Here is a 23,372-nt window from a genome sequence, read left to right as displayed (position 1 = left end):
AACTCTTGTCTATAGCAAGTGGTCAATCCTACCTTATATACAGTGCACATCTGGTACCTATAATATCCAGTAAATAATATTTATAAATGGTAATTCTTTTTTGGTTTATGTTCCCTTTTTTTTTTTTATTCTGCTTATTATAGAAAACAGACCTTTTTCTTCACTTTTTAAAAAACATGTGAGCTCCTGCTCTTGTGCAAGAAGATAATGATTGGATGTTCCTAGGATTACCAAATTTATTTTTGAGTTAGTTTTTCTAAGACCATCCTATATTTCAAAATTCTAGTTTAGAAGATGAATCTGTAATTTGAACACACTGATATGTTTTTAAACAACCTCCAGATGGAGAACATGATTGTTTGACTGGAATGTGAATGAAGATCTTTTTTAACACAACAACCTAAAATCAAGTGACACTCATAGTGACACAACAAAATGCAAACATATTAACAGGGATACATAACTAGTATCCTATTATATAAAAGGCCAAGTGTGTTCGTCCGAAGCTGTCATGCGCAGTAGAGACAGCACAAGGACAAACACACCTGGCCTTACCTGACATGCTGTTTGCTGTGAAAGTGGGCGTGGTCATGCAGATGTGTGGGCGTGGTCGGATGGGAGCGTGGGCGTGGCCTGGTGTGATTGGGCATGGTCGGGGTGTGGTCGGGCAGAATAGAGGGAAAAGAGAGAAAAAGAGAGGGGGGAGAAAGAGCAAAAGAGAGGGGGGGAGAGAGTGCAATAGAAAGGGGGAGAGAGAGAGCAAAAGAGAGGGATGGAGAGAGAGAGCAAAAGAGAGGGGGGAGAGAGGGGGAGAGAGAGAGCAAAAGAGAGGGGGAGAGAGAGAGCAAAAGAGAGGGATGGAGAGAAAGAGCAAAAGAGAGGGATGGAGAGAGAGAGCTAAAAAAAAGGAGGGAGAGACAGAGCAAAAGAGAGGTGGAGTGAAAGAGAGAGCGCAAAAGAGAGAGGGAGAGAGCGCAAAAGAGAGGGGAAGAGAGTACAAAAGAGAGGGGGAGAGAGCACAAAAGAGAGGGCGAGAGAGTACAAAAGAGAGGGGGAGAGAGAGAGCAAAAGAGAGGGGGGAGAGAGAAAGCAAAAGAGAGGGGGGAGAGAGAGAGCAAAAGAGAGGGGGGAGAGAGAGAGCAAAAGAGAGAGGGAGAGAGAAAGCAAAAGAGAGGGGGGAGAGAGAAAGCAAAAGAGAGGTGGAGCGAGAGAGAGTGCAAAAGAGAGGGGGAAAAAGCACAAAAGAGAGGGGGAGAGAGTACAAAAGAGAGGGGGAGAAAGAGAGCAAGGGGTGGGACTGCAGTACTGCAAAAAATGGCCCGTGTGAACGGGCTTTAGGACTAGTATGGTAATATTTATAAGCAAGATAAAATACAAACAGCCTGACACAGGAGCACTTATTTAAAGGACCACTAAATACAATAGAATGGCATAATTAACAAGTGCATAATAAAAAATAATAATGTAATAACACTCACTTTGGATTTCAAATAAGCAGTAGATTTTTTTGTCATGTGACAGCTATCAGCCAATCACAGACAAGTATATGTATACCCGGTGAACGTGTGCTCATGCTTAGTAGGCGCTAGTGCCTCAGAAAGTGTGTATATAAAAAGAATGTGCAACATTTGTTAATAGAAGTAAATTAGAAAGTTTCTTAAAACTGCATGTTCTATCTGATTCATGAAAGTTTAATTTTGACTTCAATGTCCCTTTAAAAAAGTTGATATAAATTAGGTGTGGTCATGGTAGAATATAAATCTCTGGGCCCCCTTGTCCCAATGACTTCTCCCCGATAATATTGCCACTAACATAGACATGCTCAGTTGACTAGCCACAAACATATCCCTGTTTTAGAACAGGCTATAGATAAACTTGCAGCACAGAGCCAGGCAGACATCTGTTTATGAAGATGCAACTTTATAGAGCTTCTTATGTTGAAAAAACATCTAAATAAACATCCCATACAATATATAAACACAAAGGGAGTCATAAATAGATAGAGATAGATGTCTATGGAACGGAGCCAGGGACTAAATAAATGTTATAATTAAAGGGACATGAAACCCATTTTTTCTTTCATGATTCAGATAGAGAATACAATTTTGTTTCATTCTCTTGGTATCATTTGTTGAAGGAGCAGCAATGCACTAATGGTTTCTAACTGAACTCATGGGTGAGCCAATCACAATCAATATATATATGCAGCCACCAATCAACAGCTAGAACCTAGGTTATCTGCTGCTCATGAGCTTACCTAGATAAACCGTTCAGTAAAGGATACCAAAAGACGTAAGCACATTAAATAATAGAAGTACATTGCAAAGTTGTTTAACATTGTATTCTCTATCTGAATCATGAAAGAAAAATATTGGGTTTCATGTCCTTTTAAACTTTTACAAATCCAGTGAATGCAGAGGATTCCGCTAATATATATATACACACACAGATATATACACTATGTACACTGTACTGCAATTAATGTCACACTAGGCATTTCTGCACATCATTTAACTTGACTACTACCTTTTTAAACTGCAGTGCATATTCATGTTCCCGGTGTGCTGGGGGGGAAATTTCCCAGACACAGAGTACACTGCTGCTCATGGCTGTAATGATCAGGCTGGGCGAGGAATGCACAACCGAGTGACACCAACCCCACTGTGACATAAACTCCCATACTGCTACAACCTGCAAAACAAACACACAAATCATAGGCATCACTACAATAAAAGGTTAACCTATATGTAAATATTTTAATGTGCTGAATATTATATTGGACATAATTGAACTGTTGCTATGTTCTTTTTTTTAAAAAAAAACACCTATTCAGAGAGGCTTAGCATCTCTCTTCTGTTTGTCATCCTACCTAAAATAATTAACTGCTGTAACTAAAATCCATGTGACAAGTTACTCCAAACCTTATGTCTCTGCAACCTCAACCTGTAGACTGTAAGCTTTTCAGAGCAAGGCCCTCTTCCTCCTGTACTAGATTTGTTTAGTCTGTTATGTATTTGTATCTTGTCATTGTAAACCCTTATCTCTGTACTCAGCGCTACAGAATTTTGTAGCGCTATACAAATAAATGATAATTAATAATAATAATGTTAACCCCTTAACGACCGAGGACGTGCAGGGTACGTCCTCAAAAAAAAGGCAGTTAACGCCTGAGGACGTACCCTGCACGTCCTCGGTGTGGAAAGCAGCTGGAAGCGATCCTGCTCGCTTCCAGCTGCTTTCCGGTTATTGCAGTGATGCCTCGATATGGAGGCATCCTGCAATAACTCTAGATGGCCATCCGATGCAGAGAGAGCCACTCCGTGGCCCTCTCTGCACCGGACATCGATGGCCGGTATCGTTGGTGGGTGGGCGGGCGGCCATCGATGGGCCGGGTAATGTAGAGGGGGGCGGGATCGGGGGCAGGGCCGATGGGGGCGCGCACGGGCGCGCGCGCGTGTACGGGGGGGGGCGGCGGGCGGGCGCGTGCACGGGGCGGGAGCGGGTGGGAACGCTACACTACAGAAAATCAAAGTGTGAAAAGTTTGAGAAAAGGGTATTTTAATTTAAAAAAATATATAAATCGAATGTTTCTTGGAGGGGGTGGGGGGTTGGTCTTTGGTGGGGCAGGGAGCTACACTACAGAAAAGGGGAAAAATTAAAAAATATAAGCAATTTTATTTTAAACTGGGTACTGGCAGACAGCTGCCAGTACCCAAGATGGCGGCCATTAAGACAGAGGGGGAGAGTTAGAGAGCTGTTTGGTGGGGGATCAGTCAGGTTGGGGGCTAAAGGGGGGTCCTACAGAGCAGCATATGTAAATATGCCTTTTCTTTAAAAAAAAAAGCCCAAATATAGCTTTTATTTTAGTACTGGCAGAGTTTCTGCCAGTACTTAAGATGGCGGGGACAATTGTGGGGTGGGGGAGGGAAGAGAGCTGTTTGGGAGGGATCAGGGGGTCTGATGTTTCAGGTGGGAGGCTAAGCTCTACACTAAAGCTAAAATTAACCCTGCAAGCTCCCTACAAGCTACCTAATTAACCCCTTCACTGCTAGCCATAATACGTGTGATGCGCATTTAGCGGCCTAAGTACCAAAAAGCAACGCCAAAGCCATATGTGTCTGCTATTTCTGAACAAAGGGGATCACAGAGAAAAATTTACAACCATTTATGCCATAATTGCACAAGCTGTTTGTAAATAATTTCAGTGAGAAACAAAAAGTTTGTGAAAAAGGGAACTTTTTTTTTTATTTGATCGCATTTGGCGGTGAAATGGTGGCATGTAATATACCAAAATGGGCCTAGATCAATACTTTGGGTTGTCTGCTACACTAGACTAAAGCTAAAATTAACCCTACAAGCTCCCTACAAGCTCCCTAATTAACCCCTGCACTGCTGGGCATAATACACGTGTGGTGCGCAGCGGCATTTAGCGGCCTTCTAATTACCAAAAAGCAATGCCAAAGCCATATATGTCTGCTATTTTTGAACAAAGGGGATCCCAGAGAAAATTTTACAACCATTTATGCCATAATTGCACAAGCTGTTTGTAAATAATTTCAGTGAGAAACCGATTTTTTGTATTTGATCGCATTTGGCGGTGAAATGGTGGCATGAAATATACCAAAATTGGCCTAGATCAATACTTTGGGATGTCTTCTAAAAAAAAATATATACATGTCAAGGGATATTCAGGGATTCCTGAAAGATATCAGTGTCCCAATGTAACTAGCGCTAATCTTGAATAAAATGGTTTGGAAATAGCAAAGTGCTACTTGTATTTATGGCCCTATAACTTGCAAAAAAAGCAAAGAACATGTAAATATTGGGTATTTCTAAACTCAGGACAAAATTTAGAAAATATTTAGCATGGGTGTTTTTTGGTGGTTGTAGATGTGTAACAGATTTTGGGGGTCAAAGTTAGAAAAAGTGTGTTTTTTCCACTTTTTTCTCATATTTTATAATTTTTTTTATAATAAATTATAAGATATGATGAAAATAATGGTATCTTTGGAAAGTCCATTTAATGGCGAGAAAAACGGTATATAATATGTGTGGGTACAGTAAATGAGCAAGAGGAAAATTACAGCTAAACACAAACACCGCAAAAATGTAAAAATAGCCTTGGTCCCAAACGGACAGAAAATGGAAAAGTGCTCTGGTCACTAAGGGGTTAAAGGGACACTGAACCCAATTTTTTTTCTTTCGTGATTCAGTTAGAGCATGCAATTTTAAGCAATTTTCTAATTTACTCCTATTATCAATTTTTCTTCGTTCTCTTGCAATCTTTATTTGAAAAAGAAGGCATCTAAACTGTTTTTTTTTTTGTTTAGGACTCTGGACAGCACTTTTTTATTGGTGGATGAATTTATCCACCAATCAGCAAGGACAACCCAGGTTGTTCACTAAAAATTGGCTGGCATTTAAACTTACATTCTTGCATTTCAAATAAAGATACCAAGAGAATAAAGAAAATTTGATAACAGGAGTAAATTAGAAAGTTGCTTAAAATTTCATGCTCTATCTGAATCATGAAAGAATAAATTTGGGTTCAGTGTCCCTTTAATAATGTTAATTTACATGTCCTGCTATAGTGGGTCAGTACTATGACAGACTACAAGTACATATTTAGTGACTCGGTACTGGGAAATATGAGAATATTATTGCAAGTATAAGTTAAAGCTACAGGGAGAGCAGCAGGAAACATGCACAATAGACTAGAATGGTATATATGAGTAGAAGTCCATACTGAGAAAAGAGTAAGAATGAGTGTTGGAGAATGAGTGAATGTAGGGAAAGGAATGTGAGATGGAATAGAATTTATAATGGTGAGGAGATGTGTGAACTGCTAGTATGTGCTGTTGTAGGTAGTGAGTGGGAGCTGGGGTAAGATATAGGAATGTTTGGATTTGTATTAAATTATGGGTCTTTGACAACAAATACACTGAAGTATAAATGCATTCTGGTGTAGAATAAGACAGTCAAGCAAATGTATGTGGTACAACAGTCATATCTACCAAACTATCTATCGATCTATCTATCTATCTATCTATCTATCTATCTAAGTGCTGTGGTACACCTGTAATGGAGTAGGACTGTGCTCTGGAGTAGGAGTGCATGCTGGAGTAAATGTGTGTTCTGTGGCAGTCCTGTAAAGGTGTAAATGTGTGTGCTGTGGTACACCTGTAATGGAATATAAGTGTGCTTTGGAATAGGAGTGCAATGTGAAGTAAATGTGTGTGCTGTAGAAGACCTGTAATGGAATAAACTGTGCTTTGGAGTAGGAGTACATGCTGGAGTAAATGTGAGTGCTGTGACAGACCTGTAATGGAGTAAATGCGTGTGCTGTAGAAGACCTGTAATGGAATAAACTGTGCTTTGGAATAGGAGTGCACGCTGGAGTAAATGTGTGTGCTGTGGCAGACATGAAATGAAATAGGAGTTGATACTGGAGTAAAAATGTGTGCTGTGGCAGACGTAATGAAATAGGACTGATGAGAAGGTAATGGCCTCTAGTTATCAACGTGTCTACCTCAAATACGCTGGAATTCCGCAGCGTGTTTGAGGCGAGGCTGATTCGCCTTAGTTATCAAGCCCTAGATACCAGCAAAAGTAGAATTTAGTGACGTAAACTTCGATCCGCCAAACTCAGTCCGACACAGATCGATTCTTACGTCACTCCAGATGTTCCGCACACAAGTGCGGCACTATCTGACTACTTTTGCTAGTTATCAAAAAACTAGCAGGTACGCTCGGCACTTTTCCGGCCCAGCCCTGGAGGCGGCGGATCCCTTAGGAATCAATGGGAGTCTGACCATAGCGAAAGCTTATGTTCGCTGCTGCCAGATATCCCATTCATTCCTATGGGAGCTGTCTACACCTAACACCCTAACATGTACCCCGAGTCTAAACACCCCTAATCTGCCCCCCTACACCGCTGCAACTAAATAAAGTGTTTACCCCCTAAACTGCCGCTCCCGGAGCCCACCGCCACTATAATAAACTTATTAACCCCTAAACCGCCTCTCCTGGACCCCGCCGCCACTATAATAATCTTATTAACCCCTAAACCGCCACTCCTGGACCCCGCCGCCACCTACATTATACCTAGTAACCCCTATCCTGCCCCCCCTATACCGCCGCCACCTATAATAAAGTTATTAACCCCTATCCTGCGGATCCCGGACCTCGCCGCATTTAAATAAATAGTTTAACCCCTAAACCGCCGCTCCCGGACCCCGCCGCAACCTATATTAAACGTATTAACCCCTAATCTGCCCCCCCCTACACCGTCGCCACCTATAATACATTTATTAACCCCTATCCTGCCCCCCCTACACCGCCGCCACTGTAATAAAATTATTAACCCCTAAACCTAAGTCTAACCCTAACCCTAACACCCCCCTAACTTAAATATTAATTAAATACATCTAAATAAATCTAACTCTTATTAACTAAATGAATCCTATTTAAAACTAAATACTTACCTTTAAAATAAACCCTAATATAGCTACAATATAAATAATAATTATATTGTAGCTATCTTAGGATTTATTTTTATTTTACAGGCAACTTTCAATTTATTTTAACTAGGTACAATAGCTATTAAATAGTTAATAACTATTTGATAGCTACCTAGTTAAAATAAAGAGAAATTTACCTGTAAAATAAATCCTAACCTAAGTTACAATTACACCTAACACTACACTATACTTTAATAAATTATTCCTATTTAAAACTAAATACTTACCTGTAAAATAAACCCTAAGATAGCTACAATGTAATTAATAATTACATTGTAGCTATTGTAGGATTTATATTTATTTTACAGGTAACTTTGTATTTATTTTAGCTAGTTAGAATAGTTATTAAATAGTTATTAACTATTTAATAACTACCTAGCTAAAAGAAATACAAAATTACCAGTAAAATAAATCCTAACCTAAGTTACAATTAAACCTAACACTACACTATCGTTAAATTAATTAAATAAATTAGCTACAAATAACTACAATTACATTAAATTAAATAAACTAACTAAAGTACAAAAAATAAAAAAGCTAAGTTACAAAAAATAAAAAAAATAAGTTACAAACATTTAAAAAATATTACAACAATTTTAAGCTACTTACACCTAATCTAAGCCCCCTAATAAAATAACAAAGCCCCCCAAAATAAAAAAATGCCCTACCCTATTCTAAATTAAAAAGTTACCAGCTCTTTTACCTTACCAGCCCTTAAAAGGGCCTTTTGCGGGGCATGCCCCAAAGAATTCAGCTCTTTTGCCTGTAAAATAAAAATACAACCCCCCCCAACATTAAAACCCACCACCCACATACCCCTAATCTAACCCAAACCCCCCTTAAATAAACCTAACACTACCCCCCTGAAGATCATCCTACCTTGAGTCGTCTTCAGCCAGCAGACCACCGATGGAACCGAAGAGGAGTTCCGGAGTGGCAGAAGTCATCATCCAAGGGGCGCTGAAGAAGTCTTCCATCAGATGAAGTCATCATCCAGACGGCGCTGAAGATGTCTTCCATCCGATAGAAGTCTTCATCCAGGCGGCGTCTTCAATCTTCATCCATCCGGAGCGGAGCCATCTTCAGATGAGCCGACACAGAGCCATCCTCTTCTTCCCGATGACTAACGACGAATGAAGGTTCCTTTAAGGGACGTCATCCAAGATGGCGTCCCTTCAATTCCGATTGGCTGATAGGATTCTATCAGCCAATCGGAATTAAGGTGATCCTGAACAGAGGTCTGTGACTGTTTCCTGCATGAATTCAACCAAGTTATTCAAGCTACAGCCTTTCCTATGTCCTATGCTTAAAATCATCAAATCAATCCTCCATGTAAAGGACGTTTTGACAGAGTGTATGCGCTAGTCTTGCCCTAGCGTCATTGATGACTCACAGCCAATAATATCGTTCCTTTGAGAGGCGCGCCCTACCTGGGCTGCTTAAAAGGATTCCAGGGACTCATTTCCACAGATCCTCTTGAAAAAGTCAGGTCGTAGCCTGAGGAAACGCGTCGAGGCGGCACTAGTAACTCCTCCCAGCTACCTTACCACCGGTGTTACCTGGAGTATCCCTCAATACTGGCTAATTCATCTACGGCGTTCCGGAAGCTGATTTCGGAATTGAGCCTACGAGGTGACGGACAACACACCCCCTACATCCGGTGATATAAACTGGGACTTGGTGAACTGTGCTTTTTATCTTTGTTACACTGTACGTGCGATTTACACGTTTTAATTGTTGGACTCAATAAATGGTATTACACTTAGAGTGGGTTGCGCTCTGTGTTCTATTTTGTCTTCCAGCTACTTTCTAACACCAGGATCGCAGCCCTGTGTCAATTCTCGGAGCGGCACTCACTCACCACATTACCTCTGGGAAGTATTGTTATCCCTGTAACCATTGTGTTCTGTTGCTAATCTATTTATAACATAATCCTATGTATTATAATATGTAACATATGTAACATCCTTTTTGTGTATGGAGCATTGATATGACTGTAATTCAGTGTCGAATAGGAGCACTGTATTCTATCTAACACCAAGATAGTTTATTACTTTTTCTCCTACCTTATATATTTGATTTGGTTTTGCACACCTTAATATAGTATATTTTATTTTACCAACAGGGTAATTCCCACTATGTGGGTTCAAGCAAATTTTATACTAATCAATTGACACCTGCAGAGAAGCGCAGCTTTTGGGCTTACCATTTCGTTTTCGTATATCAGCCAATCAGATTGAAGTTCAATCCGATTGGCTGATCCAATCAGCCAATCAGATTGAGCTTGCATTCTATTGGCTGATCGGAACAGCCAATAGAATGCGAGCTCAATCTGATTGGCTGATTGGATCAGCCAATCGGATTGAACTTCAATCTGATTGGCTGATTCAATCAGCCAATCAAATTTTTCCTACCTTAATTCCGATTGGCTGATAGAATCCTATCAGCCAATCGGAATTGAAGGGACGCCATCTTGGATGACGTCCCTTAAAGGAAACTTCATTCGTCGTTATTCGTCGGGAAGAAGAGGATGGCTCGGCATCGGCTCGTCTGAAGATGGCTCCGTTCCGCTCCAGATGGATGAAGATTGAAGACACCGCCTGGATGAAGACTTCTATCGGATGGAAGACCTCTTCAGCGCCGCCTGGATGATGACTTCATCGGATGGAAGACTTCTTCAACGCCCCTTGGATGATGACTTCTGCCGCTCCGGTTCTCCTCTTCGGTTCCATCGGTGGTCGGCTGGCTGAAGACGACTCAAAGTAGGATGATCTTCAGGGGGGTAGTGTTAGGTTTATTTAAGGAGGGTTTGGGTTAGATTAGTTGTATGTGGGTGGTGGGTTTTAATGTTGGGGGGGTTGTATTTTTATTTTACAGGCAAAAGAGCTGAATTCTTTGGGGCATGCCTCGCAAAAGGCCCTTTTAAGGGCTGGTAAGGTAAAAGAGCTGGTAACTTTTTAATTTAGAATAGGGTAGGGCATTTTTTTTATTTTGGGGGGCTTTGTTATTTTATTAGGGTGCTTAGATTAGGTGTAAGTAGCTTAAAATTGTTTTAATATTTTTTAAATGTTTGTAACTTATTTTTTTTATTTTTTGTACTTTAGTTAGTTTATTTAATTTAATTGTAGTTATTTGTAGCTAATTTATTTAATTAATTTAATGATAGTGTAGTGTTAGGTTTAATTGTAACTTAGGTTAGGATTTATTTTACTGGTAATTTTGTATTTCTTTTAGCTAGGTAGTTATTAAATAGTTAATAACTATTTATTAACTATTCTAACTAGCTAAAATAAATACAAAGTTACCTGTAAAATAAATATAAATCCTACAATAGCTACAATGTAATTATTAATTACATTGTAGCTATCTTAGGGTTTATTTTACAGGTAAGTATTTAGTTTTAAATAGGAATAATTTATTAAAGTATAGTGTAGTGTTAGGTGTAATTGTAACTTAGGTTAGTTTTTATTTTACAGGTAAATTTCTCTTTATTTTAACTAGGTAGCTATTAAATAGTTAATAACTATTTAATAGCTATTGTACCTAGTTAAAATAAATTGAAAGTTGCCTGTAAAATAAAAAACAGAATTTATGCTTACCTGATAAATTACTTTCTCCAACGGTGTGTCCGGTCCACGGCGTCATCCTTACTTGTGGGAATATCTCTTCCCCAACAGGAAATGGCAAAGAGTCCCAGGAAAGCTGGCCATATAGTCCCTCCTAGGCTTCGCCCACCCCAGTCATTCGACCGACGGACAGGAGGAAAAATATAGGAGAAACCATATGGTACCGTGGTGACTGTAGTTAGAGAAAATAATTCATCAGACCTGATTAAAAAAACCAGGGCGGGCCGTGGACCGGACACACCGTTGGAGAAAGTAATTTATCAGGTAAGCATAAATTCTGTTTTCTCCAACATTGGTGTGTCCGGTCCACGGCGCCATCCTTACTTGTGGGAACCAATACCAAAGCTTTAGGACACGGATGAAAGGGAGGGAGCAAATCAGGTTACCTAAACGGAAGGCACCACGGCTTGCAAAACCTTTCTCCCAAAAATAGCCTCCGAAGAAGCAAAAGTATCAAATTTGTAAAATTTGGCAAAAGTGTGCAGTGAAGACCAAGTCGCTGCCTTACATATCTGATCAACAGAAGCCTCGTTCTTGAAAGCCCATGTGGAAGCCACAGCCCTAGTGGAGTGAGCTGTGATTCTTTCAGGAGGCTGCCGTCCGGCAGTCTCGTAAGCCAATCGGATAATGCTCTTAAGCCAAAAGGAAAGAGAGGTAGAAGTCGCTTTCTGACCTCTCCTTTTACCAGAATAGATGACAAACAGAGAAGATGTTTGTCTGAAATCTTTTGTAGCTTCTAAATAGTATTTTAGAGCACGGACTACGTCCAAATTGTGTAACAAACGTTCCTTCTTTGAAACTGGATTCGGACACAAAGAAGGTACAACTATCTCCTGGTTAATATTTTTGTTAGAAACAACCTTTGGAAGAAAACCAGGCTTAGTACGTAAAACCACCTTATCTGCATGAAACACCAGATAGGGCGGAGAACACTGCAGAGCAGATAACTCTGAAACTCTTCTAGCAGAAGAAATAGCAACCAAAAACAAAACTTTCCAAGATAACAACTTAATATCTATGGAATGTAGAGGTTCAAACGGAACCCCTTGAAGAACTGAAAGAACTAGATTTAAACTCCAGGGAGGAGTCAAAGGTCTGTAAACAGGCTTGATCCTAACCAGAGCCTGAACAAATGCTTGAACATCTGGCACAGCTGCCAGTCGTTTGTGTAGTAAGACAGATAAAGCAGAAATCTGTCCCTTTAGAGAACTCGCAGATAATCCTTTATCCAAACCTTCTTGCAGAAAGGAAAGAATCTTAGGAATTTGTATCTTATTCCATGGGAATCCCTTGGATTCACACCAGTAGATATATCTTTTCCATATTTTATGGTAAATCTTTCTAGTTACCGGTTTTCTGGCTTGAACCAGAGTATCTATCAAAGAATCTGAAAACCCACGCTTTGATAGAATCAAGCGTTCAATCTCCAAGCCGTCAGCTGGAGGGAGACCAGATTTGGATGTTCGAATGGACCCTGAACAAGAAGGTCCTGTCTCAAAGGTAGCTTCCATGGTGGAACCGATGACATATTCACCAGGTCTGCATACCAAGTCCTGCGTGGCCACGCAGGAGCTATCAAGATCACCGAGGCCCTCTCCTGTTTGATCCTGGCTACCAGCCTGGGAATGAGAGGAAACGGTGGAAACACATAAGCTAGGTTGAAGGTCCAAGGCGCTACTAATGCATCCACTAGAGTCGCCTTGGGATCCCTGGATCTGGACCCGTAGCAAGGAACCTTGGAGTTCTGACGAGACGCCATCAGATCCATGTCTGGAATGCCCCATAATTGAGTCAACTGGGCAAAGATCTCCGGGTGGAGTTCCCACTCCCCCGGATGAAATGTCTGACGACTCAGATAATCAGCTTCCCAGTTTTCCACACCTGGGATGTGGATCGCAGATAGGTGGCAGGAGTGATTCTCCGCCCATTGTATTATTTTGGTCACTTCTTTCATCGCCAGGGAACTCCTTGCTCCCCCCTGATGATTGATATACGCAACAGTCGTCATGTTGTCTGATTGGAATCTTATGAATCTGGCCTTTGCAAGCTGAGGCCAAGCCCTGAGAGCATTGAATATCGCTCTTAATTCCAGAATGTTTATCGGGAGAAGAGACTCTTCCCGAGACCATAGTCCCTGAGCTTTCAGGGATTCCCAGACCGCGCCCCAGCCCACTAGACTGGCGTCGGTCGTGACGATGACCCACTCTGGTCTGCGGAAGCTCATTCCCTGGGATAGGTGGTCCAGGGTTAGCCATCAACGGAGTGAATCTCTGGTCTTCTGATCTACTTGAATCACTGGAGACAAGTCTGTATAGTCCCCATTGAACTGTTTCAGCATGCACAGTTGTAATGGTCTTAGAAGTTTTGACTTTCTGACATCTGTCAGAAAAATTCTTATTTCTAAGGAATCTATTATTGTTCCCAAGAAGGGAACTCTTGTTGACGGGGACAGAGAACTTTTTTCTATGTTCACCTTCCATCCGTGAGATCTGAGAAAGGCCAGAACGATGTCTGTATGAGCCTTTGCTTTTGAAAGGGACGACGCTTGTATTAGAATGTCGTCCAAGTATGGTACTACTGCAATGTCCCTCGGTCTTAGAACCGCTAGAAGGGACCCGAGTACCTTTGTGAAAATCCTTGGAGCAGTGGCTAATCCGAATGGGAGGGCCACAAACTGGTAATGTTTGTCCAGAAAGGCGAACCTTAGGAACTGATGATGTTCTTTGTGGATAGGAATATGTAGGTACGCATCCTTTAGATCCACGGTAGTCATAAATTGACCTTCCTGGATGGTGGGTAGAATCGTTCGAATGGTTTCCATTTTGAACGATGGTACCCTGAGAAATTTGTTTAGGATCTTTAAATCCAGAATTGGTCTGAAAGTTCCCTCTTTTTTGGGAACTACGAACAGATTTGAGTAAAATCCCATTCCTTGTTCCGTCATTGGAACTGGGTGTATCACTCCCATCTTTAACAGGTCTTCTACACAATGTAAGAACGCCTGTCTCTTTATTTGGTTTGAGGATAAGTGAGACATGTGGAACCTTCCCCTTGGGGGTAGTTCCTTGAATTCCAGAAGATAGCCCTGAGAAACTATTTCTAGCGTCCAGGGATCCTGAACATCTCTTGCCCAAGCCTGAGCAAAGAGAGAGAGTCTGCCCCCCACTAGATCCGGTCCCGGATCGGGGGCTACTCCTTCATGCTGTTTTGTTAGCAGCGGCAGGCTTCTTGGCCTGCTTACCCTTGTTCCAGCCTTGCATCGGTTTCCAGGCTGGTTTCTGTGAGGCATTACCCTCTTGCTTAGAGGATGCAGAATTAGAGGTCGGTCCGTTCTTGAAATTACGAAAGGAACGAAAATTAGACTTATTCTTGGCTTTGAAAGGCCTATCTTGTGGGAGGGCGTGGCCCTTTCCCCCAGTGATGTCTGCAATAATCTCTTTCAATTCTGGCCCAAAGAGAGTTTTACCCTTGAAGGGGATGTTAAGCAATTTCGTCTTGGATGATACATCCGCTGACCAAGACTTTAGCCAAAGCGCTCTGCGCGCCACAATTGCAAACCCTGAATTTTTCGCCGCTAATCTAGCTAATTGCAAAGCGGCATCTAAAATAAAAGCGTTAGCTAACTTAAGTGCGTGAACTCTGTCCATAACCTCCTCATATGGAGTCTCTCTACTGAGCGACTTTTCTAGTTCCTCGAACCAGAACCACGCTGCTGTAGTGACAGGAACAATGCACGAAATGGGTTGTAGAAGGTAACCTTGCTGTACAAAAATCTTTTTAAGCAAACCCTCCAATTTTTTATCCATAGGATCTTTGAAAGCACAATTATCCTCGATAGGAATAGTAGTGCGCTTGTTTAGAGTAGAAACTGCCCCCTCGACCTTAGGGACTGTCTGCCATAAGTCCTTTCTGGGGTCGACCATAGGAAATAATTTCTTAAATATAGGAGGGGGAACAAAAGGTATGCCGGGCTTCTCCCATTCCTTATTCACTATGTCCGCCACCCGCTTGGGTATAGGAAAAGCGTCGGGGTGCACCGGAATCTCTAGGAACCTGTCCATCTTGCATAATTTTTCTGGAATGACCAAGTTGTCACAATCATCCAGAGTAGATAACACCTCCTTAAGCAGTGCGCGGAGATGTTCTAATTTAAATTTAAATGTCACAACATCAGGTTCAGCCTGTTGAGAAATTTTTCCTGAATCTGAAATTTCCCCATCTGACAAAACCTCCCTCATGGCCCCTTCAGATTGGTGTGAGGGTATGACAGAACCATTATCATCAGCGCCCTCTTGCTCTTCAGTGTTTAAAACAGAGTAATCACGCTTTCTCTGATATGCAGGCATTTTGGATAAAATATTTGCTATGGAGTTATCCATTACAGCCGTCAATTGTTGCATGGTAATAAGCATTGGCGCGCTAGAAGTACTAGGGGCCTCCTGCGTGGGCAAAACTGGTATAGACACAGAAGGAGATGATGTAGAACCATGTCTACTCCCTTCATCTGATGAATCATTTTGGGCAACTTCATTATCTGTGACAGTACTGTCCTTACATTGTTTGGACGCTATGGCACAATTATCACACAATTTTGAAGGGGGAGACACATTGACTTTCATACATATAGAACATAGCTTATCTGAAGGCCCAGACATGTTAAACAGGCTTAAACTTGTCAATAAAGCACAAAAACCGTTTTAAAACAAAACCGTTACTGTCTCTTTAAATTTTAAACAGAGCACACTTTATTACTGAATATGTGAAAAAATATGAAGGAATTGTTCAAAAATTACCAAAATTTCACCACAGTGTCTTAAAGCATTAAAAGTATTGCACACCAATTTTCAGAGCTTTAACCCTTAAAATAACGAAACCGGAGCCCGTTACAGATTTAACCCCTATACAGTCCCAGATACAGCATTTGCTGTGACTTTACCAAGCCCAGAGGGGAATACGATACCAAATGACGCCTTCTAGGAACTTTTCCAACTACTTTCAGGTCCTCACACATGCATCTGCATGTCTTGCTATCAAAAACAACTGCGCAGTAATGGCGCGAAAATGAGGCTCAGCCTACAACTGGGAAGGCCCTTCCTGACTGGAAAAGGTGTCTAACATAGTGCCTGACGTTAAAAAACGTTCCCCAAGTTTATAAGTGTGAATTATTAGCATAAACATATATAAAATGTCCAAATAAAGCAATCGATTTTGCCCATAAAAGTGTCTACCAGTTTTATAGCCCATATTAAGCCCTTTATTCTGTTTGAGACTAAGAAAATGGCTTACCGGTCCCCATGAGGGGAAATGACAGCCTTCCAGCATTACACAGTCTTGTTAGAAATATGGCTAGTCATACCTTAAGCAGAAAAGTCTGCTAACTGTTTCCCCCAACTGAAGTTACTTCATCTCAACAGTCCTATGTGGAAACAGCAATCGATTTTAGTTACTGTCTGCTAAAATCATCTCCCTCTCACAAACAGAAATCTTCATCTTTTTCTGTTTCAGAGTAAATAGTACATACCAGCACTATTTTAAAATAACAAACTCTTGATAGTAGAATAAAAAACTACAACTAAACACCATATACTCTTAACCATCTCCGTGGAGATGTTGCCTGTGCAACGGCAAAGAGAATGACTGGGGTGGGCGGAGCCTAGGAGGGACTATTTGGCCAGCTTTGCTGGGACTCTTTGCCATTTCCTGTTGGGGAAGAGATATTCCCACAAGTAAGGATGACGCCGTGGACCGGACACACCAATGTTGGAGAAATAAATCCTAAGATAGCTACAATATAATTATTATTTATATTGTAGCTATATTAGGGTTTATTTTAAAGGTAAGTATTTAGTTTTAAATAGGATTCATTTAGTTAATAAGAGTTAAATTTATTTAGATGTATTTAATTAATATTTAAGTTAGGGGGGTGTTAGGGTTAGACTTAGGTTTAGGGGTTAATAATTTTATTACAGTGGCGGCGGTGTATGGAGGGCAGGATAGGGGTTAATAAATTTATTATAGGTGGCGACGGTGTAGGGGGGGCAGATTAGGGGTTAATAAGTTTAATATAGGTTGCGGCGGGGTCCGGGAGCGGCGGTTTAGGGGTTAAACTATTTATTTAGTTGCGGCGAGGTACAGGATCGGCAGGATAGGGGTTAATAACTTTATTATAGGTGGCAGCGGTATAGGGGGGGCAGGATAGGGGTTACTAGGTATAATGTAGGTGGCGGCGGGGTCCGGGAGCGGTGGTTTAGGGGTTAATACATTTATAAGAGTTGCGGCGGGGTCTAGGAGCGGCGGTTTAGGGGTTACTAACTTTATTTAGTTGCGGGGGGCTCCGGGGGCGCCGGTATAGGGGGTAGAACAGTGTAGTTAGTGTGGGTGCTTAGTGACAGCTTGTCAATAAAGCTGTAAAAAAGCCGAAGAGCAGCGAGATCGGATGAGTGATAACTATCACAATCCGCTGCTCATCGCCCCGTACTTGGTGCACGGCTTTTTGACAGCTTTTTTGATAACTTAGGCGAACGTATTCAGGTCTGCGGCGGTGATGGTAGGCGGGCGTATTGGGCCGGCGAAGGCAGGTAAAGTAGAGGCCAATGTGTGTAAGTGAAGGAATTTAAGGAACGCACAGGGTAGGAATTTCTGTTACTTCATAGGTACATGCTAGTGTTGGTGTGTGTGCTAAACTAGCTGTGTAGGCTGAAGTGGACTTACCTGTACCTGAATAAAAATGTTCTCCTGAAGTAAAGGTCAGCATTGCTGAAAGATTGTGTGACAAGGTACAAGAGTAGTATTGTGTGGTGCAATAAGAGGTTGTGTTAGAGGGGTGTTGGGGTTGGAGTAGGATACTGTGACACATACTGTAGTATATCTGGCATAGCATCATTATGTATTAATAGGAATTACTAGCAGTATGAGCTGAGGTGTTAGTACATATGTTACCTTCCGTGTGCTGCGGTTGTGCAACCTCAGAGACCCATCATTATGGCCCCAGCTCAAGCTTGTGCTGTAGTTTGGGGGCAGCAAAATCTGATTCTTCTCCACAGCAATTAGACCCTTGTCTGTCAGCAGCATCTGCCCCACTGCTCCCCGAAGTGCCCCGGCTGCAGGGATACAACAACATGCAATAGGTGTGTCACAAAGTCATATAGGTGAGAGTATGAGACTGTGGGGCTTAACAAAGTGCGAGCAGACATGATCCGCTGCACATCGATAAATGCAGACAGCATGCTCTCATCCCATACAAATGCCCCTTTATGGGCAATGGGCAGGTTAGGTTTTTTTTAGTTAGGTTTTTTTTGGGGGGGTTGGTTGGGTGGTGGGTTTTACTGTTGGGGGGACTTTGTATTTTTTTTACAGGTAAAACAGCTGTTTAACTTAGGGGAATGCCATACAAAAGGTCCTTTTAAGGGCTATTGGTAGTTTATTGTAGGCTAGGAGGTGTTTTTATTTTGGAGGGCTTTTTTATTTTTTTAGGGCTATTAGATTAGGTGTAATTGTTTTTATTTTTGATAATTTTATTATTTTTTGTAATATTTTTTTTTTTTAATTTAAATATTGTTATATTGTAATTTTAATTTAAAGTTGGGGGGTGTTAGTTTTAGGGGTTAATAGTTTCATTTAGTGTTTTGCAATGTGGGGGGCCGGAGGTTTAGGGGTTAATAGGTTTATTTAGTGGCGGCGATGTGGGAGGCCGGGGGTTTAGGGGTTAATAATTTTATTTAGTGGTGGCAATGTCGAGGAGCGGCGGTTTAGGGGTTAATAACTTTTCTTTAGTGTCGGCAATGTTGGGGAACGGAGGATTAGGGGTTAATCCCTTTATTTAGTGTTGGCGATGTCGGGGAGTGGCGGATTAGGGGTTAATAACTTTTAATAGTGTTGGCAATGTCAGGAGCGGCAGATTAGGGGTGTTTAGACTAGGGGTTTATGTTAGGGTGTTAGGTTTAAACGTAACTTTCTTTTCCCTATAGACATCAATAGGGTTGCTTTACGGAAATCGCCATTCGCACTTCAGGTGTTAGTTTTTTTTCTAACACTCTCTCCCCATTGATGTCTATGGGGGAAAGCGTGCACAAACACATCAAATCAGCCCTTGGCTTTTGTGCGGTATGGAGCTTAACACACCATAACGCACAGCAGAAGGAGGTTTTTCAGTAACTCGCAATGGCAGCGCTATGTAGAGTGAAATAACGCAACTTTTTGGCGTTATTTTCGCACGTTGTTTAGCGCAAAATGTGTTATCTAGGCGTTGGTGTCCTTTGTTGAAGGAGCAGCAATGTACTACTGAGAACTAGCTGAACACATAAGTTAAGCCATTGACAAGATGCATATATGTGCAACCACCAATCATCAGCTTGCTCCCAGCAGTGAATTGCAGCCTACCTAGATATGACTTTCAACAAAGGATACGAAGGGCACAAAGTAATTTAGATAATAGAAGTAGATTGGAATGTTGTGTAAAATTGAATGTTCAATCTTAATCATGAAAGTTTACTTGTGACTATACTGTTCCTTTAATATATATGTGAATCTGGATAATGGGACTCCATGGAGTAGATTTAATAAGCAACAGATGCTACCTTCTACGCCCGAAGTTTCCGGGTCACCGGAAACTTAAGTTAAGAAGCAGCGGTCATAAGACCGCTGCTCCTTAACTTGTCCGCCACATTTTAGATGGCAGACTGCAATCATCCCGATCCGTTCGGGATGATTGACACCCCCTGCTGGAGGCCGATTGGCCCCAAATGTGCAGGGGGCGGCATTGCACAAGCATTTTACAAGAAATGCATGTGCAATGTTAAATGCCGACAGCGTATGCTACACTTACAGACACAGTGATATGTGTGACCAAGACTGACTGACAGCAAAATATACATACATCCTCTTAAATTTGCATGTTCTTTCTGTACTATGAAAGTTTAATTTTACCTTGTCCCTTTAAATTTGAAACTTATCTAAGAGGAACTGTAAAAAAAAAATTTCATTTGCGTTTTTTCATACGCACATCCTGCGCTGGTTATCCTGGTCTATTTCAATCCATTGGAAGAGCCCTTAATAGTGTCTTGTGTGGGTTTTCACAAGGTTTTCAAATAAAATGTCATTCCAATCTATAATGAAATGTGTTCAAAACAACTATGCCACATATTATTTATTTGCCTCCTTTTCCTATAATTTAACCCTCAAAATTGTGTTTTTCTCACTAACCTGAGAGAGGCGAGAAGGTATTCAGTGTGGTACTAATTTCTGTCCCTGCAACATTCTACAAAGTAATGGGCCATTGATAAGTGCAGGGGCTCAGAGTTATTTCTGTCACAAATTTGTGACAGCAGCGGAAACTATCGGCCAGATTACGAGTTTTGCGGTAAGAGGGGTGCGTTGCTAACTTGCACGTTAATGTCACCGCTCATTTACCTACAGCGCTGGTATTACAGGTTTTATAAACCCGGCGTTAAAAGACAAGAAGTGTGCGTAGAGCAAAATTGAGCTCCATACTGCACTCCACTTATTAACCCCTAATCTGCCGCCCCTAACATCGCCGCCACCTAACTAAAATTATTAACCCCTAATCTGCCGCCCCCAACGTCGCCGCCACTATACTATATTTATTAACCCCTAAACCTAAGTCTAACCCTAACACCCCCTATCTTAAATATAATTAAAATAAATCTAAACAAAACCTACTATTAATAACTAAATAATTCCTATTTAAAACTAAATACTTACCTATAAAATAAACCCTAAGCTAGCTACAATATAACTAATAGTTACATTGTAGCTAGCTTAGGGTTTATTTTTATTTTACAGGCAACTTTGTATTTATTTTAACTAGGTAGAATAGTTAGTAAATAGTTATTAACTATTTACTAACTACCTAGCAAAAATAAATACAAATTTACCTGTAAAATAAAACCTAACCTAAGTTACACTAACACCTAACCTTACACTACAATTAAATAAATTACCTAAATTAAATACAATTAACCAAATTAAATACAAATACCTAAATTACACAAAAAAGCTAACACTAAATTACACAAAATAAAAACAAATTACAAGATATTTAAACTAATTACACCTAATCTAATAGCCCTATCAAAATAAAAAAAGCCCCCCAAAATAAAAAAAACCCTACCCTAAACTACCAATAGCCCTTAAAAGGGCCTTTTGTGGGGCATTGCCCCAAAGAAATCAGCTCTTTTACCTGTAAAAAAAAATACAAACAACTCCCCAAGAGTAAAACCCACCATCCACACAACCAACCCCCTAAATAAAATACTAACTACAAAAAACCTAAGCTCCCCATTGCCCTGAAATGGGCATTTGGATGGGCATTGCCCTTAAAAGGGCATTTAGCTCTATTGCAGCCCAAAGCCCTAACCTAAAAATAAAACCCACCCAATAAACCCTTAAAAAAACCTAACACTAACCCCTGAAGATCCACTTACAGTTTTGAAGAGCCGACATCCATCCTCAACAAAGCCAGGAGAAGTCCTCAGCGAAGCGGCAAGAAGTCCTCAATGAAGCCGGGAGAAGTCTTCATCCAAGCCGGGAGAAGTGGTCCTCCAGACGGGCAGAAGTCTTCATCCAGATGGCATCTTCTATCTTCATCCATCCGGCGCGGAGCGGGTCCATCTTCAAGACATCCGGCGCGGAGCATCCTCTTCTGCCGACGACTACCCGACGAATGAAGGTTCCTTTAAGTGACGTCATTCAAGATGGCGTCCCTTACATTCCGATTGGCTGATAGAATTCTATCAGCCAATCGGAATTAAGGTTTAAAAAAATAGGATTTTTTTAACCTTAATTCCGATTGGCTGATAGAATTCTATCAGCCAATCGGAATCTAAGGGACGCCATCTTGGATGACGTCACTTAAAGGAACCTTCATTCGTTGGGTAGTCGTCGGCAGAAGAGGATACTCCGCGCCGGATGTCTTGAAGATGGACACGCTCCGCGCCGGATGGATGAAGATAGAAGATGCCATCTGGATGAAGACTTCTGCCCGTCTGGAGGACCACTTCTCCTGGCTTGGATGAAGACTTCTCCTGGCTTTGTTGAGGACTTCTTGCCGCTTCGCTGAGGACTTCTCCCGGCTTCGTTAAGGATGGTTGTTGGCTCTTCAAAACTGTAAGTGGATCTTCAGGGGTTAGTGTTAGGTTTTTTTAAGGGTTTATTGGGTGGGTTTTATTTTTAGGTTAGGGCTTTGGGCTGCAATCAAGCTAAATGCCCTTTTAAGGGCAATGCCCATCCAAATGCCCTTTTCAGGGCAATGGGGAGCTTAGTTTTTTTTAGTTAGGGTTTTATTTGGGGGGTTGGTTGTGTGGGTGGTGGGTTTTACTGTTGGGGGGTTGTTTGTATTTTTTTTACAGGTAAAAGAGCTGATTACTTTGGGGCAATGCCCCGCAAAAGGCCCTTTTAAGGGCCATTGGTAATTTAGTTTAGGCTAGGGTTTTTTTTATTTTGGGGGGCTTTTTTTATTTTATTAGGGCTATTAGATTAGGTGTAATTAGTTTAAATATCTTGGAATTTGTTTTTTATTTTGTGTAATTTAGTTTTTTTTTGTAATTTAAGTATTTGTATTTAATTTAGTTAATTGTATTTAATTTAGGTAATGTATTTAATTGTAGTGTAGTGTTAGGTGTTAGTGTAACTTAGGTTAGGTTTTATTTTACAGGAAAATTTGTATTTATTTTAGCTAGGTAGTTAGTAAATAGTTAATAACTATTTAGTAACTATTCTACCTAGTTAAAATAAATACAGACTTGCCTGTAAAATAAAAATAAACCCTAAGCTAGATACAATGTAACTATTAGTTATATTGTAGCTAGCTTAGGGTTTATTTTACAGGTAAATAACAGAATTTATGCTTACCTGATAAATTACTTTCTCCAACGGTGTGTCCGGTCCACGGCGTCATCCTTACTTGTGGGATATTCTCTTCCCCAACAGGAAATGGCAAAGAGTCCCAGCAAAGCTGGTCACATGGTCCCTCCAAGGCTCCGCCCACCCCAGTCATTCGACCGACGGACAGGAGTAATATATATAGGAGAAACCATATGGTACAGTGGTGACTGTAGTTAGAGAAAATAATTCATCAGACCTGATTAAAAAACCAGGGCGGGCCGTGGACCGGACACACCGTTGGAGAAAGTAATTTATCAGGTAAGCATAAATTCTGTTTTCTCCAACATTGGTGTGTCCGGTCCACGGCGTCATCCTTACTTGTGGG

At 41.1% G+C, this 23,372-nt stretch overlaps 1 protein-coding gene across 2 annotated transcripts in view; it reads right to left on the bottom strand.

Moving 5' to 3' along the window:
• The window catches only part of WDFY4 (WDFY family member 4), a 598,790-nt gene that overhangs the window by 44,928 nt on the left and 530,490 nt on the right, over positions 1-23,372 (bottom strand). For both annotated transcript variants that reach the window (XM_053692180.1, XM_053692181.1), the window contains exons 56-57: positions 18,086-18,246; positions 2,527-2,691 (exon numbers count right to left, since the gene is read on the bottom strand). In XM_053692180.1, coding sequence (XP_053548155.1) covers positions 2,527-2,691; positions 18,086-18,246 — 326 coding nt within the window. The remainder of the gene's footprint in view (positions 1-2,526; positions 2,692-18,085; positions 18,247-23,372) is intronic.

The sequence above is a fragment of the Bombina bombina genome, chromosome 9 (genome assembly GCF_027579735.1).
Source record: "Bombina bombina isolate aBomBom1 chromosome 9, aBomBom1.pri, whole genome shotgun sequence".
Classification (NCBI taxonomy): domain Eukaryota; kingdom Metazoa; phylum Chordata; class Amphibia; order Anura; family Bombinatoridae; genus Bombina; species Bombina bombina.
Note: the sequence above shows the minus strand (reverse complement) of the source record. Positions and strands in the feature narration are given on the sequence as shown.